Source organism: Tamandua tetradactyla, chromosome 7, assembly GCF_023851605.1.
Source record: "Tamandua tetradactyla isolate mTamTet1 chromosome 7, mTamTet1.pri, whole genome shotgun sequence".
Taxonomy (NCBI): domain Eukaryota; kingdom Metazoa; phylum Chordata; class Mammalia; order Pilosa; family Myrmecophagidae; genus Tamandua; species Tamandua tetradactyla.
In genome coordinates this window covers 147,167,031-147,185,910 of record NC_135333.1, presented here as the reverse complement: position 1 = coordinate 147,185,910, position 18,880 = coordinate 147,167,031, and the positions used below count along the sequence as shown (strand labels likewise).

Here is an 18,880-nt window from a genome sequence, read left to right as displayed (position 1 = left end):
TTAATATTGATTATGGTGATGGACAACTGTAAACTTAATTTATGGTCAATTTTATGATAAGTAAATCCACCTTAATAAAGCTGTTAATTTTTTTTTTGGGGGGGAGGGTCTTCAATACTTCTCAATAATGCTTTCAGTTTGTCAGAAATTTTAGCCATAGTCAGTGTTATCCCAAATTTCCAGAAGATTCTCAACATCTATCCTGCCCATACATTGCTTCTGCACTCTCAGGATGAATTAGTCTCTGATTTTGGAGAAAAAAATATCATCTAGAATTTATAAAAACCAGATATGTTTCCATAAACTAATGTATCTCCAAATTAACGTAAATGACCTCCTTTTTTATTTCAAAGGGAGACATATCCCTCCTCTAAGCTATCTTCTCTTTGATTGTGCTCTTAGTTCTGTCCCTCTTCCTGGATCCTTCCAACATGTCACTTACAATGTGGCCTTAGTTGGTCGAGGAATTCACTCTCTACTCTATACCATCTCTAGTTCTCTCATGTCCCAAAACAAAACAGCAAATCTCTCATGATAAGATTTTGTAGAATATCAGTCTCCTAGGATTGAAATGCCTATGTACAGATAGGTAGACAATCTCCCAGGTGACTCTACTTTGATGATTCAGGTAGAGACTAGAGTCAGATGGCTTAGCTTCAAGCCCCAGGGCTGCTATCTACTGGATCATGGATCTGAGCAAGTCACTTAAGTTAGCTGTGCCTCAGTTGCTTCCTTTACAAAATGGGGTTAGTAATAATACATTTACTTCTTGGGGTTGTAGTGAGAATATAAATGGCTTATATGTAAAATGTTTAGAACATTGCCTAGCACATAGTTTAAGTGCTAAATTTGGCTGGTGTTATCAGCTATTGTCCCATCAAAATTTCTACACTCACTAAAAATAATACTCAGATCTTGAATATGAAATTAGTAGGAACTTTAAGATTTGGATTCTCTTTGGTTCACAAGAAAGATCTTTTCACCAATTTAGGCTGCCATGCCTTTTCTACTATTATACAGCTCTGTCATTACAGTTGCTAATAATTAAACATTGGAATACTTCTCACAAAAGTCCTAACTCTCAGCTTCATTTGAAAAATCAAATAAATAGGGCAACACTTGGTCTCCTTTCTATGTTTGTGTGTTTCCACATGGTAGCAACCTCTAGAACTGAGAGGGGTTTACCCTTTAGATAGGCCACGTTCACCAAAGTCTTCCTATTTCACTCATTTTGGGTGATCTACATGATCTCTGTATGATTTGAGCATATGATACATACACTATGTGTACTTGTTCTACTTTAATCAAGCACATATATGGTAGCTGAACCCATATTCCACACCTGGAAGTTAGACACACAAAAGCCAAATTCCTCTCCATCTAGATTTGCATCATTTATTCCTTACCAGTCTCTTTGCCTTTGTGTCAGCCCCCCTCCTGTTCAATATTCCTACTCTGCTCTGAGGAGAATCTTTTAAAGATACGATTATACCATGTGGTTTTGTTTTGAAATAAAACAACTAATTAGAATAATAAAGTAGCTTCTTATCACTGCATTTTCAAACACCCTAGAATGCCCCTTCAGCATCTTTGTCTCTTGTCATCCCTGTCTACATCCCTCAGTGGAATCCCATTATTAATGGCTCCTAAAACCAAGTTCTTCCATTTCTCTATGCTTTCACACCCAAAGATCCTTCTAATTATCCTAAGCCATATGTGGAAAAGTCTTATGCCTTCTTTAAGATTTCATTTAACTAATATCACTTCTTGAAGTCTTTCCTTATACTCCTAGGTAGAAATAAATATTTCTCTTTGGTGTTCCAAGGCACTGTGGGTATACATCTATTGTAACCTGGCTATTTTATTATCACTTTAATTTGGTTTCCATTTTTTTCTATCCAATCACTAAAGCTTTCACCTTTCTTATGTTGCTTTATTTTTGCCCAAGATGCTATTACAAGAGAAGGCATGTAGGAGGTAATTTTACATTTGTTAATTAAATATGTGTTAATGCCATTATAGAAGCCAGTGCAAGGACAGCTATAGGAGTTAATAAAGATGAAAACAACAACCAACTCTCAGCCACCCTCCCCCAGATTTACCTTTTATATAGCACAACGCGATTGTATAATTATGTGTGAATTAGGATGGGTCTTATTATACCAGAGCCATGAACAAAGTCCACGTCTTTGAATTTATTTGTGAAGTGTCAGGAGAGTTTTCAGCATGTCTACAAGAATTATATGCATTCTGTAATCTTTTCTCAGTTACTTTAAATAAGGAAATAAGGTTAGGTACAGTTATTGGTCTCAGAATGATATAGAAAGTAAGGTGATCAGAATATCTTTGAGCAACAAAATACTTAAAATACACTACAGTTGACTGTTGAAAGCACTCCTCTTTCCTTGGGGTCTTTTTCAATCTGCTTGTAAGAGCAATTCAGCTGTCTCTATTGTCTACCCACATTTTAACTAGGAGCTGAATAAAGGGGAATGTATAACCTTCATCTAGCAACACAAACAAATCAACCGCATTGGTACTCTAGCCAACTGGCTTCTTTGTTGTGATTTAAGTACATTTTCACTTATAAAGCTTTTAAAAGGACTACCTAAGAAACATAAAAAATAATGAAACACCATTGATTTTTTAAGTTTTCATATCAATGAGCTAGACATAATATTTATCAATTTACTAAATGAACCAATCAGTAATACATTTCATATTAGTTAAAAGAACCTTGACTAACGTGATTGGGAAACCACAAGGATAGAAAGTAAAAAGCATGATTCCTTGTACTATTAGTCATATGATCTTGGGTAAAAAATTAATAGCTCTGAATTTTCATTTTAATACCCACTAAATGAGGACATTAAACTAAATTAGTATTTCTTAAAATAGTAAAGAATTAATGAATAATCATTAGACAGAAAAAGGAAGGAGAATCAGTAATGGGGAAGGAAACCTTATGGCACACTGACTAAAACAGAGTCAAGCAGGATTTATTTTGAACTACGGGACATCTCAGGACTTTGATGTGTTAATGTACCCTGTGATTCTCTAAGAAGGGATGTGGTTCTCAAATGTAGCTGACTCAAGAAAAATTATTTTTAAAATTTGGAACGTCTTACTATCTCATGGGACAAGAAACACTATTTGGAAAACACCAAAGTATATGACGTCTGAAAGGCATTTAATTAGTATTGATTATTTTTTTTTATGTTCTTGGCTGTTTGTTTTTCAACTCACATTTCTCTATGTATAAACCAATATAGTCATTTCAGTTATTTATCTGGCAGATATTTATTGAGATCTTACAGTATGCCAGGCATTAGGGGAACAAAGATGAATTAAACTCTGTCCCTACATTCAAGTGTGTCATGTGGTATGAGTGAAGAACACACGTAAACATACAATAACTGATATGACTGCACAACAGACAAAAGAACACAGACGAGGCATATGCTGTTTGAAAGGATTATGTACCCTAGAAAAACCATGTTTTAATCTTGATCCATTCTGTGGAAGCAGCAGTTTCTTTTAATACTACCCATAACATAGCTTGGAAACTTGATTAGGTTATCTCCATGGAGATGTGACTCACCCAATTGTGGGTATTAACCTTTCATTAGAAGGAGATCACTCCACCCATTTCAGGTGGGCCTTGATTTGTTTACTGAAATCCATTAAAAGAAGAAGCATTTTAGAGAAAGCTTCAGAATGATGAGAACAAGGAGGACAGCCCATGCAGCCAGAGACCTTTGGATTCAAAGAACAAAAATGCCCCTGGGGGAGCTTCATGAAACAGGAAGCCTGGGAGAAAGCTAGCAGATGTCACCATGTTTGCCATGTGCCTTTCCAGTTGAGACAGAAACCCTGAACTTCATCGATCTTTCTTGAGTGAAGGTAACCTCTTATTAGTGCCTTAATTTGGACATTTTTATAGACTTGCTTTAATTGGGACATTTTCATGGCCTTAGAACTGTAAACTTGCAACTTATTAAACTCCTGTTCTTAAAAGCTTTTACATTTCTGGTATATCACATTCTGGCAGCTAGCAAACTAGAACAAGGTGTTTTTGAAAATGATGAGAAGATGGTAATGATGAGAAGATGGTAAGCACACATGTTTTGGATTTTAAAACACTATCTTCGATATCGTGCTTACTTTTATTAGTAGAATAAAATGTCCCTGACTTGACATTTTCTTCTGATATGTAGATTTAATGACTTTTATCTAATACAATACTTATCAATGTCCTTGCCATTATCTTCTGATGTGTAGGATTTAAGGTGCCAGGATTAATAGGTTAAGGCAAATCAGTAGATAAAAAATTTTTCTATGATCTTATGACAGCAATTTCCTTTCTTTGTTGACTAAAAATGAAGTATTACCTTACAGCTGTTATTGCCTACCCTACCTAGAACAGATATTAGAATTAAGAATATTTATGAGACACCATCCAATATAAGGTGTTTTAAATGATTTAGACAACGACAATATTCGAGATCATGTATTTTCAAAGTATATAATTCTGAATCACTTTCCAAACAAAACTGGATTTTATAAGATCTTCTCTTTTATTTAGTAAAAAGAAAACTCATATCTCTGCAGAGAGGAGGACTTGTACTCTACACATATTTATATTCAATTTTGCAAGTGACTAAAGTGATTTTTAAATATAATTCTCAAAAGTTGAATTTACCAAACATAATTTATTTCAGGTGTAACATGCCATTATTCAGTTTAAAGAATAGTAAATTCTGAGTAAATTTTAGCATTTTTGATACTCTCACTGGCTAGAACATAGCCTATAAACAAAAACTCCAAAATGTCTTTATGTTTATGTGTTTATGCCAAGTATTTATGATTTCATAGGTCTGACATCTATTTTAAGATAGCAGCCCTCAAACTTCAGTGTGCATTGACTCACCTGGAGGGTTTGTTAAAGCTCAGATGGATGCCCTCCACCCCCCGCCCTAAGTTTCTTATGCAGTAGGGCTTGGCTGGAGCTGAGAATCTGTGTTTCTAAGTCCCCAAGTGCACTGATGCGCTGGTCCAGGTACCATACTTTAAGACCCATTGTTTTTCAGCCCTAATTTATTAGATCCCACATCGGGGTCTTTCTATCGGGCTGATGTCCCTTAGTTAAGTCCCAATTTGGAGTCTGAAAGAAGCAGGAAGTGGTGGTTATTCTACTCTTTGATTCCTAGGTTCAACATTACAGGTTCATTTTCTAAAGATGAGCAGATTTTCCCTCCTTTGTTACTTCCCCCTGTCAGCTCACAATGTATAGGCTGTTAGTTTTCAGTGTGTGGTCTACACCTTGGGTTTTTCCCCCTCTAATTGCTTTCTCCTATTTTTCCCACAAAACCCATTCACTCTGTCTGAGAGTATTCTTGTAGTACCTTGGTTCTTTCCTGGCCTCATTCGCCTCTCTAGCCAAGTGGATCCTACTGCTGGCCATGATCATTCATTTATGACTTATGATTCATTCGCTCCACAAGCACTTGATAAAGGTAAAATACGTAATGAATGACAAAAGTTTTTAACTCATGAGGTTACATTATAATGGGGAAGACAGAAAATAAACATATAAACAAATAAATATGATGCATTCAGGGAGTGATACATGTATTAAAGAAAATAATATAAAGTGATCAGTAAGAAAGTAACTGGAAAGGAGATATATCTACCCAAGTAGTGAGGAAACACTGCTTTGAGAGGATAACATTAAGCTGAAATTGAAATTATGCAATGAAGGGAAAAATGAGAGTATGGAAAAGGGTGTTTCACGTAGAGGAAAAATCAACCCAAACCCTGCAAGATGAATGTGCTTAGACTGTTCAAACAGCAGAAAGATATCCAGTGAGGCTAAAGTTAGTGAAGAAGTCAGGGAGGAGAAGTATTTGAGGAAGAGTTCAGGTTAGCAGGCAGGGGCAACATTTTTCAAGAATTATTATTTTCTAACTTCTATTGTAATAAGGTATATAAAATTTGCAATTACCCATTTTATCTACTTTCACATTTACAATTCAGTGGTATTAATTACATTCATAAAATTGTACTACCATCACCAACATCCATTAACCCAATTTGTCATCATCTCAAAAAGAAACTCTTCACCCATTAAGCAATAACATTCCCTTACCCTTACCTCTAGTCCTCGTCAACCTGTTTTTTACTGCATGTCCCTATGAATTTGTGTATTTCTTATAAGTGAGATCACGAGATATTTTAAACCATGTGCTTCATACATACATACACACACACACACACACACACACACACACACACACACACACACACACGGTACACAGAGTAGGAGAAAGGATATGTATGGAATGAAAGCTGAAACTATTTCCCTGGCCAACATAAGTTAAGATATCAAAATAATTTGAGTGAGAAGAAATAGAAGACTAACGTCAGAATTCACTGTCTTGCCTTCAGAGTTGGTTGTATACAAATATGAACCGTGAATGTGGATACAGTAAGTGGTAAACTTTTTACCTCTTTATAAATGCCAAAATAAATAACCCCTCCAGGTATTGACATCTAATAGCCCCAGATACAGAAATATCTCTTCCTGCTCAATAACTCCAGATTTCTAGTGAAGAGGAGCCAAAATCAGGTAGAGATTTATCCTACAACATTATTTTACAAAGATAATGTTCTCAAACAATGATGATTCTAATAAAATTGGCAAAACAATTTCCAACCAAAGAAGAACAAACTAATAGATGCAAACACACATGGCGCGTAACACATACACACATCTTTAAGCAATCTGAGACCACGGTAAAGAAGAAATTAGCCCAAGCAAAAATCACTGTGCATTTTCAACAATTCTTTCAAGAAATTCATCAAACCTGTTGTACCTGATAATTTGAAATATGTCTGAATCTTTTGATCATTATAGCCTTCAGGTAAGCCTACAAGTATCTGAGATGAAAGGAATTTATCAGCCAGAATTCCTTTCACATAAGGCAAATAAGTCCCTGATAACAATTTTGGTTTTACAGGTATTAAATTTTGTCATTATATAATCTGAAATTTAAAAAATATTCTCACCAGCAACACAATTTCTTCAGTAGTACACAGAGAAAAAAGTCTTGCAAATGAAACCACTTAGTTTTTAAATATTCCCAAGTACTTATTATATCACAATAAAAAATGATTTTGTTTTATATTGTAAAACTCTTATGGCTTCATGAAGCTGCCTTTTTCACTCCTTGACATCAAATATATTGATAACATTACCTGTCAGCATCCACCGTCACGTCATGAACCCCTCTTTGGATGACATCCCGAGAAGTTGCTGGGTCTGGTATCCGGTTCAGACCTCTAGTGTACAGGTTGAGTCCTCCATCTGTCATGTACCTGAAAATAAATGTCTAGTTAATCAATAGAAAATTAAATGACCTTATCTATATAACTTACCAAGCTGTTCACAATTTTCAATAATTACTTAAATAAATACACTATATAAATATGCTACTATATAATATTCTGTATAAATATGCTACTGACCAGGAAGAATGAAAATATCTTCAAGTTCGTTAGGAAGTCAAACTTCATTATTGCAATCATAATTTGCATACTTTAAAACCTTCCTTTTTAAATCTCTTTTGTTATCAATATTTTGAACAAGCTTGTAGGTAGTCAAACTCATTGAAATAAAAGCAAGATGATTTTACCTTATAGATGCTATTTTAGGAGAGTGAATGTTAGAGGAGTAATGGAACATTACTAAACTTAACTTTAGATTATTGGCCATAATTGGCCACTAGCATAAAATAATAAGTAAGTGGTATTAAATATTTAAGATGTGCCAGGAACTGTTCTAAATAGTTACATGTAATAATAATATCCTCACTTTACAAATGAAGATATTAAGTAAGCCTCAAAAGACCAGCTACTTCAAGGTCACTTAACCAGCCATGGCAAAGCTGAGAGACGAATCTAGAAAGCATATTCCAGAAACCATGATCTTCACCATGAGGCCATGCTGTCTGATTGAAAGGCCACACTGTCTGCCCCAACCCTTGTCTCTGAGCTTTGCCACTGTGTCATCAACAGACCATCATACAGGGTTGGCAGATCCCAGGAGTCATGTTATTACTAAGTAGTCCTTCTTGCCTGGCTATGACAGACCCATTCTCACCTGATTTTTCTCTCTTCAGACTTGGAAATTACAAGATAATTTAATAGTCTTTCTATGTGAATAGAGTTGTTAATAATGGAAACTGAGATTCCTAGATCTCTATCTTCCATCAGGTACAAAGATCCACTGAGAAAGCTTGTTAACAAAGAATAATGAAGCAGATGCACAAAGAGAAGCAAAGGTACTTGGCCATGTGGTATGGTTTTTACTTTATGACCTGCCTTTGCGTTCTAGTAGGTATCGCAATTTAGGTCCCCTAGTTATTCAACTCAAGCTAACTCAAGTTGATTTCATTTCTTGGAAACAAAATAATTTATCAAGATAATCATAGCCTTTCAGTCCTGTATTTAATTGGAGATTAACCAAATAATGTAAAGTCAGGATTACAGAGTTGAAACAATTATTACATAATAAATTCTGTAACTATTCTGAAAGTCTTCTTACTTTCATATATATATATATATATATATATATATAAAAGCCCTTAAGAGTCAAAAGCCTATAAATAGTAGCCATTTATTATTCACCATTTTCTTATACATTTTGAAAATTAATTATAAGAATTTTAAAAAATGATAATAAATTTTACTGCATTATATTAAGATACTCTATATGGTTATTTTTCTTGATAACTGTAGAATCTATTCCCACTAAAATAAAATTTTAAAATACGATTTTTTTCTTTGTATGGTGTGTGGCAGGGGTCACATTTCATTATTTTTCCATGTGCGTATCCCCTTATTGCAGTACCATTTGCTGAATTTTTATTAATTTAGTTTTTTGTTTGTTTGTTTGCTTCTTTGTTTGTTTGGGAAGTGCATGGGCTTGGAATCCAACCCAAGTCTTCCAAATGGCAGGCAAGAATTCTACCACTGAACTACCTTTGCAGCCCCTAAAACAGGATTTTGATTCTAAAATGTATTTAACATTTACATGCCTTTTAAAACAGGGAACAATAGTTACAATTTTACGTTTTCTTTAGATGACTGATTCATGGTTATCAGCATCAATTTCTGTGCTGTGGATAGTGATACATAATTGGGCGATAGAAATAAAGGGCTAATTGTCCCCTTTAATTTTTAATTTGACAGCTGCAACATCTTGATGTCAGTGTTTCCTTCCAATTTCTTATTTTATTTTCCACGTAGTTCTCAAACCAAGGTGTCTGAAAGCTTTTAATGGTCTCATTTCCTAGGCTGATATCTATGGAATTCTTAATAAGGTAAGAGTTTAGTTGCACATATTTTCCTAATTCACTTTTCTTTTTGAAAATGTGTTTAAAAAGGTTGTCTACCATTAATGTTATCCATCTTAATGGACTGTTTTATTCATTGGTTTATGTACAAAAATATTTAGTAAAGATCTTTCTTTCTAGTTTGAAATCAGAAAATATGATAAATATTCATTCAAAGAAATTTAGAAGGTTGCTATATTGCCAAAAGATAGCATCTTAAGACGGCACCACAACTTTGCCCATAGCAGTGATACTTCTGAACACGAGCTAAGAAGGAAGATCACTCCAAATATTAGAAACAGAAAGTGATCTTTCAATTACGTCAACGAAAGTAAGTTTTAGAGATAAAGGTTAACTGCTTTGAAAACTGATTTTCAAGAGAGGAAAATAAATTTAAAACTTCCATGGAATTTTTAAAAACCTATTGTTTTATCAGGAAAGTATTTCAAAGCATAATTAATTTTTCTTGAGCCCTTCAATTTTTTCAGGTTAAATCAAGTAAGTTTACAACCAGTATTAAGTGGACCAAAAGTCTTGAGTGTATCACTCTTCTGTTTACTTACATAAACTTATTTAAATGTTAGTATGGCATTTTCATGATAGAGCCATGAATTTGTTAACTGAAAAAATAATTTACATGCATCATATGAGTAAGACAAATTCCTGATTAATTTCTCCTTGGGAATTCTTCCTTCCTTTCATACCTTCTGAAGGAATTAAAATATTTAAAATAACATGAATTTCATAATTTCTCTACAAAAAATCTGCTACAATCTGGGAGCTACACATATTATGGGAAACTTTTAAAAGAATAATGTGGAAAACTTGAAAAACCATTTTCCTAATAGTGTTATATCTAAACTTCAAAACAATCAGCCAAAGTGAATTTAAGAGGAGCTAATAGTAATAGGGAGGATTGCTTCCTAAACATAAATACCTGGATTTACCCACAAGCTTCAAATACAGTATAAAACTGACCATACATTATTTTCACCTTTAAAGCTCCTGCATCCTTTGTATGAACTGCTACAGTTACAGGGGAATACACCAACCACCCAGGTATTAATTTAGATACATGACTCGTCCCTCCTCTTCACTGCCCACACCCTACTACTACTGTAAGATACGATCTGTTCAAATCTGTGGCTCTGCATCACTAAGCTATAATTATTTCTGGAATTCACTTGAAGGAGTGAAAAATTGTAATGAACAATTTTTTTGATGTTGTTCAATCCTATTTTCTCGATCATCTTAATGATATACAACTCTTACACGTCAACTCTATGGTTTTTAAAGCTTTGGAAGGAAATATATGTATGCAAAAAATATATAACATATAAAAGTACATATTGAACAAATTAATATTAACTTTCATGTAAGCACTATCTAGCAACAGAAATAGAGAATTTCCAGTTTCTTCAACATCCCCCAGGCGCGCTTGCCAATTCTATCCCTATCCTTTCCTTCCAGAGACATCCAATATTCTGGATTTTGTGCTAATCAGTCTTTCCCTTCTATTTATGGTTTTACCACATAGTTATGTATTCCTAAAAGTACATTGTGTACTATCAAATGATTTTATATAAACAAAAGCACACTATATGTATTATTTTAGGACTTCCTTCTTTCAATCAAAATTATATTCTTATACATTATCTATCTCAATATACTTAGCTGTATTAACCATTTTACAGCTGTATAGCTTCATTTTATGAATACCCTAAAGCTTATTAATCCATTTGACTATTGTGGACATGTGAGCTAATTTTAGTCCTTCCACTGTTACAAACAGGGCTACTATGAACATTGTAATATATGTTTCCTTGTGCTCCCACATGTGAGCTTTCCTGTGATGTATTTCTCAAACCAGAATCACCGGGCCACAAGAGATACATGTATTCAACTTTACTAATCAATGCCAAATAATTTTTAAAATGGTTTTATAAATATGCAGTGCTATGGATGAAAAGTCTTACAATTCCATAAGTTTATCAATATTTGTTATTTTTTTTAAAAACCGATGGGTATGAAATGACATCTAATTTTGGCTTTAATTTGGAAGTCTCTGATTACCAGACACATTGATCATATTGTTAATTTTTATGGGCTATTTATGCTTGTCTGTGAAATGTATATTCATGCCTTTGCTCATTTTCCTCTTGGAAAATAGGAAAATGTTTGCTTTTTGTCTTTTCTTTCTTCATAGATACAAATCCTTTATCAGTTGTATGTGTGTATACTTACATGGGGTTTTATCCTGACACTTTCCTCTTTCCCATTTTTTATGTGAAATTAATTGTTCCTAAATGATGAGAAAGAAGCTTGATTTAGTTTTCCTACCTCCAAAGGGCAACGGTTTTTGTTATTGTTTGTGTAATGTTTAAAAACCTGATTATTTGTTTTCTGACATTTTCAGACTATTCCCCTCTTCCACCTTCAACTAGACCTTCTGTACATTTATTTCTATTGCCATGATCTTGTTCAATTCTGATTCCATTCCCAGAATATTAGCTCAGTAGTGGGGCCCTTTCCAGAACAGGAACTGTGACTGATATGTTTACCAAGTTCATAGGCACTAGGCTCCCCCAGCCCCTTCAGACCTGGCATTTACACTCACTGACCCATGGAGGAACTTCAACTGCTGTTTGCAAATCTGCCTTCTGCATTTTCTCCGCAGATCCTGTTGGCTATTTGTTTTTTTTTTTTTTGTTTGTTTGTTTTTCTGTCTTCAGCACTACCAGATGCCCTGAGTTTCTCTCTATTTTTTCTCCACAGATGCTGATACCACACATGTCATTTGTCTGTTGATGGTTTGACCCCATTTGCTTGGGGTTTGAGAGGATATATAGTCAAAACCATATTTTTTGAAAATAATGGCCATCGTTTTTTATTTTGCTATGCAGTTGCTCTGCTGTTTTTATGTGGGGAGCTGAGAAGATTCAAATCTATTCTTCTATCACATTTGCCATCTTTCTAGAAGACTTTGTTCTTATATTCAATGTAACACAGCTGCTGTATGTAACAGAGCTAATTTTTCATCACAGGCACTTAGGGGCATCTGATTTTTTTTTTCTCAAGAGAATTCCATGTTCAGGATCTTCCTTTAGATGAGCAGAGAGCTATAACATTGAGAATTTCCCCCTAGATCAAATATGCTACGTAAGAAAACTATGCTAATAATGAATGGCTGCTATGAACTTTGGTAAATTTTTATAGAAAATCAAGGTCCTAGGATTGAAACACATACGAACAGACAGGTAGATGATCTCCCAGGAGACTCTGTCTTGATGATTAAGGTAGAGACTAGAGTCAGACGGCTTAGCTTCAAGTCTCAGTGCTGCTACCTAATGGATGTGTGGACCTGGGCAAGTAGCTTAAACTAGCTGTGCCTCAGTTACTTCATTTGGGAAATGGGGGCAGTAGTAATACACTTAGTTCTCGGGGTTATAGTGAGGATATAAATAGCTTATTTGTTAAATGTTTAGAACATTGCCTAGCACATAGTAAGAGCTAAATAAATGTTGGCTGGTATTATCAGCTATTGTCCCATTAAAAATTTTGCATTCACTAAATATAATACTCATATCTTAAATATGAAATTAGTAGAAGCTTTAAGATTTGGACTCTTCTTGGTTCACAAGGGAGATCTTGTCACCAACCTAGACCACCTTGCCTTTTCCACTGTTACCCAGAAGAAAAATCAAAGACAAAATAGGAATAAAATACTTCTCTACCTTTTTTTGTTATTTTTAATTATTATTTACTTATTTATTTTTTGCATGGGCAGGCACTAGGAATCGAACCCGGGTCTCTGGCATGGCAAGTGAGAACTCTGCCTGCTGAGCCACCGTGACCTGCCCTTTTATTGTTATTTTTTTTCTTCAGATTTTAAAAACTACTTTTTTATTGTTTATATAACTTTTCGTTATGTGGTAAAATAGAATTTTAGTTTATCTTCTTACTCAAAATATTTTTACTGTGACACTTGCAGATAAGTTTAAGTTCCACTCAGTCAAAATATGTAACTTTTTTCCCAATGTTTCAGGGTGTTTCTTTTTTGTTTCCTAAAGAGACTTTTTCAAAGAAGCTTATTATAAGTAAGAGGCCTTCTCTGACTAATTCCTAATTACTGACAGATTCACATTCCCAAGTGTTTAAAGTAATTTTAAAAAGAGAAGAAAGTGATAAGCCTTTACAAGCTTTACAATTTTTCAATTCTCAAAATGCCTAATAGCTAATTTTCTAAGGACTTCCTAGAGTATAAACAAAAAATGAAATGTCATCCCCATTTACTCCATGACACGCCTTGGGTTTTATGTAAAAAGAAATCAAACATCTTCACCAATTACTATATCTTTTGAGCATTTTGTATCTTTAATCGGTAAAACAACTTTTTATAAATTGGGAAAAGAATGCTATCTTTGAGTATCAAGTTTTCATGAGTTGTATCACAGACCTTCCATGCCCTTTTCTTACTTAAATTAATAAAATTAATTCCAAATTATTGATTGAATTAAACATTTTAATCAAATTGAAATTCTCTCGGGTTGTCTTGGGCCAGCTTTCTTACCCATATTTCAATCCTCAGCTGTGACCTTGGGTTGTCTCCTAACGAGGCCAGTGATGACACACTATGCGAATAAGAAAAGCACATCTGGGTATCATCCATATAACCTCCCCCAACCACCCTTGAACTGAAACAGGCCACGTTCTCTGCTGATTGTATCTCATCTGATTTCACACAGGAAACCCAATTCTTAGACGTTATTTAAATTTCAGTTTCCTGTTTTATACCATAAGACATAGAACATTTATAAATTTAAGCAGGTTACTATCACCAAAGTTTTCATAAAGAATTTGTAATATTTTTACTTAGTTTTATTTTTCCCTTCACTTTGACACTGAATATGGATGACTTTGCTGGCCAACCACATAGGCCACTGATGCTCATCTTAAGAGAATCATTTGAGGGACTGCCCAAGAACTCCGTTGAAAGAGTGATAGGAAAGAAAAATGAAGGAGACCAGAAGTTCGAATAAGGCTGTAATCAAGGCATGAAACTAGTGGGTGAAGAAGGATATAACTTTTTTCTTCTTGGGTATGAGTTCAGCAGAACCTAGTGAGCTTCTTGTTAATCCAATTTCTTCCTCCTCTTGAGCACACAGCTAAGCCATATTTCTGGCCTCTCTTATAACCAGTTGTGGATAAGGGAATGTGGATATCAGTGATGTACACCAATTGTTAGCCTGGTAAATGCAAAACATTCTCACATGATAATTCGTTCTTTCTTCTTCCATCTACCTGTTGAATATCAATGCCCTAGGAGACATTGAAAACCAGGTTGGAGGATAGTTAATGATCATTGGTGTTAGTCTCAGAATTGGTGCATTAGGTAATTGCCAAACCGAGGATCAGAAATGCCAGTGAGGATTTATGAGAATGATAAATGCAATGCTTTGTCAAGCTACTAAGATTTTAATATTTCTATGTTACAGAATGTAGTGCTAACTAATACAACTATAGTCCTAGAAAATACAAAATGTTTCTGAGTATTTTGTATTTTCATATATATACTATTAGATACAGAATTCAGCTGCTAAAAACTTTGCCTTAAAAACTTTGCCTTAGACTTCCGGAGAAGATGGCGGCTTAGTAAGACGCGCGGGTCTTAGTTCCTCCTCCAGAAAAGCAGCTAAAGAAACAGAAACAATACGAAACAGCTCCCGGAGTCACGACAGAGACCAAAAAAGACAGTGTACCCCATTCTGGAACGGCTGAACGGGTAGGGAGAATCCACTGTGGTGAGATACCCGAGGGGCGCACGTTTTCCCGGCTGGGGTGGCTGGCGACTGGGGTCCCCTCCACGCACGTGGCTCCCCGGTCTGACTGGGAACATTGGATAGCGGGGCCCTCCCGTCACGCTTGGCGTCTCGGGCCAGCTGGGCAATTTGGACCGGCACTCCCCCAAGCCACGGCCAGCGACCCCCGCCTCCACGCGCGGTTTCCCAGGCCGACTGCCCCGCAGACAAATGACCACCACGAGCCCCACCTACTGGGCAGGAAAAGAAAAACAGAGCCCAGAGATTCCACAGAAAAACCTTTCAACCAGCTGGGTCCCACACCCAGGGAGATCTGATCAAATGCCCAGACACCAGCAGAAAATAATGGATGACACTCGGAAAATTGAAGATATGGCCCAATCAAAGGAACAAACCAATAGTTCAAATGAGATACAGGAGCTGAGACAACTAATGCTGAATATACGAACAGAAATGGAAAAACTCTTCAAAAACCAAATCAATAAATTGAGGGAGGACATGAAGAAGATATGGGCTGAACAAAAAGAAGAAATAGAAAATCTGAAAAAACAAATCACAGAACTTGTGGGAGTGAAGGACAAAGAAGAAAAAATGGAAAAAACAATGGATACCTACAATGGTAGATCTAAAGAGACAGAAGCTACAATTAGTGAACTGGAAGATGGAACAACTGAATTCCAAAAAGAAACAGAAACTATAGGGAAAAGAATGGAAAAACTTGAGCAGGGAATCAGGGAACTGAATGACAATATGAAGCGCACAAATATACGTGTTGTGGGTGTCCCAGAAGGAGAAGAGAAGGGAAAAGGAGGAGAAAAACTAATGGAAGAAATTATCACTGAAAATTTCCCAACTCTTATGAAAGACCTAAATTTACAGATCCAAGAAGTGCAGCGCACCCCAAAGAGAATAGACCCAAATAGGCGTTCTCCAAGACACTTACTAGTTAGAATGTCAGAGGTCAAAGAGAAAGAGAGGATCTTGAAAGCAGCAAGAGAAAAACAATCTGTCACACACAAGGGAAACCCAATAAGACTATGTGTAGATTTCTCAGCAGAAACCATGGAAGCTAGAAGACAGTGGGATGATATATTTAAATCACTAAAAGAGAAAAACTGCCAACCAAGACTCCTATATCCAGCAAAATTGTCCTTCAAAAATGAAGGAGAAATTAAAACATTTATAGACAAAAAGTCACTGAGAGAATTTGTGACCAAGAGACCAGCTCTGCAAGAAATACTAAAGGGAGCACTAGAGTCAGATACGAAAAGACAGAAGAGAGAGGTATGGGGTAAAGTGTAGAAAGAAGGAAAATCAGATATGATATATATAATACAAAAGCCAAAATGGTAGAGGAAAATATTATCCAAACAGTAATAACACTAAAAGTTAATGGACTGAATTTCCCAATCAAAAGACATAGAATGGCAGAATGGATTACGACCCAGCAATACCACTGCTAGGTATCTACTCAAAGGACTTAAGGGCAAAGACACAGACGGACATTTGCACACCAGTGTTTATAGCAGCATTATCTACAATTTCAAAGAGATGGAAACAGCCAAAATGCCCATCAACAGACGAGTGGCTAAACAAACTGTGGCGTATACCTACGATGGAATATTATGCAGCTTTAAGACAGACTAAACTTATGAAGCATGTAATAACATAGATGGACCTAGAGAACATTATGCTGAGTGAGTCTAGCCAAAAACTAAAGGACAAATACTGTATGGTCCCACTGATGTGAACCGACATTCGAGAATCAGCTTGGAATATATCATTGGTAACAGAGACCAGCAGGAGTTAGAAACAGGGTAAGATAATGGGTAATTGGAGCTGAAGGGATACAGACTGTGCAACAGGACTAGATACAAAAACTCAAAAATGGACAGCACAATAATACCTAAGTGTAATGTAACTAGGTTGGAACACTGAATGAAGCTGCACCTGAAATATGGTTTTTTGTTTGTTTGTTTGTGTGTTTGTATCTTTTGTTTTTGTTTTTTTCTTTTTCCTTTATATATATATATATATTATTAGTATTATTATTTTAATTCTCTTCTCTATATTAACATTCTATATCTTTTTCTGCTGTTTTGCTAGTTCTTTTCCTAAATCGATGCAAATGTACTAAGAAATGATGATCATACATCTATGTGATGATACTAAGAATTACTGAGTGCATGTGTAGAATGGAATGATTTCTAAATGTTGTGTTAATTTCTTTTCTTTTTTTTGATTAATAAAAAAAATTAAAAAAAAAAAAACAAAAAAAAAACTTTGCCTTAAAAACTACTTATGCATTTTAGAACTTCACCCACTCTTTGAAACCAAAAGTAGAAAGGTTGATTTTGTCCAGAACCTAAATTTTCTGTAGCATATAATCTAACTCAACCTGTCTGGGTAGGTCATTTAAACAATCCAAACACAAGAAGTCCAGAATAAGTATGAGAGTCTTTAAATCCTGTATAGCTTAACGTAACACCTGGGTACATCCCAGAGTATGTTAAACAGATAATCAAAAAGTATTGGTGGTCTGTCGTGGCTCAGCAGGTAGACTTATTGCCTGCCATGCCGGAGACCTGGGTTTGTTTCCTGGTGCATGCCCATGCAAAAGAAAAAAAAAAAAAAAAAAAGTATTGACAAAATCCCTTGAGGGATGGGAGAAAAAAAAATATGGAACTATCAAACTTTACACTGGGGAAATCCCTGATGCTGTGTCAGACATTAGGGATACACAAGTCAACAGGCCAAGCCCTTGATTTTGAGGCTTGCTTTTGTGAAACTTATATATGTAGAGGAGAAACTTAGCCTACCTTTAGGTATACCTAAGAGTCATATCCGGAGGACCTCTTTTGTTGCTCAGATGTTGCCTCTCTCTAAGCCTAACTCTGCAAGTGAAACCATTTTCCTCCCCCACTATGTGGGACATGACATCCAGGGAAAAAGTCCCCCTGGTGGCATGGGAGATGATTCCCAGGGATGAGCATGGTTCTGGCACCAGGAGATTTAACAATGTCATCCTGTCTAAAAGGGGGAAAAAAGTGCAACAAATAAGTAATCAGTGGATGAGATAGTTCAAATAGAGTTGAGAGGCTATTCTGTTTGGAGGTTGCTCTTACACAAGCTTCAGTTAGAAATTGTTACCTATAATAACTTGTCAAACCCTAACCAAAACCATTCCAGCCAATCCTAAAGAACACCTAGGGCAACATATAAGATTCCACAAGGTTTCCATGCATAAGAGTAACTTTCCAGAAATATATAACCTCCAGATGGGTCCCTGGATGAGATAAATCCTGAAAGACAGAGGGGCCAGCCTCTCCAGAACATCAACTAGTTCCATCCCCCTATCCCACATATCGACAGCCCCTTCCAATGCCCTAGGAGACATTGAAAACCAGGTTGGAGGATAGTTAATGATCATTGGTGTTAGTCTCAGAATTGGTGCATTAGGTAATTGCCAAACCGAGGATCAGAAATGCCAGTGAGGATTTATGAGAATGATAAATGCAATGCTTTGTCAAGCTACTAAGATTTTAATATTTCTATGTTACAGAATGTAGTGCTAACTAATATAACTATAGTCCTAGAAAATACAAAATGTTTCTGAGCATGAGTTAGAATGGTCATACCCCTACAGGTCATAGTTAGAATGGTCAT

General features: G+C 35.5%; 1 protein-coding gene across 5 annotated transcripts in view; it reads right to left on the bottom strand.

Moving 5' to 3' along the window:
* NAV3 (neuron navigator 3) overlaps positions 1-18,880 on the bottom strand; it is a 622,569-nt gene that overhangs the window by 144,696 nt on the left and 458,993 nt on the right. For all 5 annotated transcript variants that reach the window (XM_077111502.1, XM_077111504.1, XM_077111501.1 and 2 more), the window contains one exon: positions 7,258-7,377. In XM_077111502.1, the coding sequence (XP_076967617.1) occupies positions 7,258-7,377 (120 nt within the window). The remainder of the gene's footprint in view (positions 1-7,257; positions 7,378-18,880) is intronic.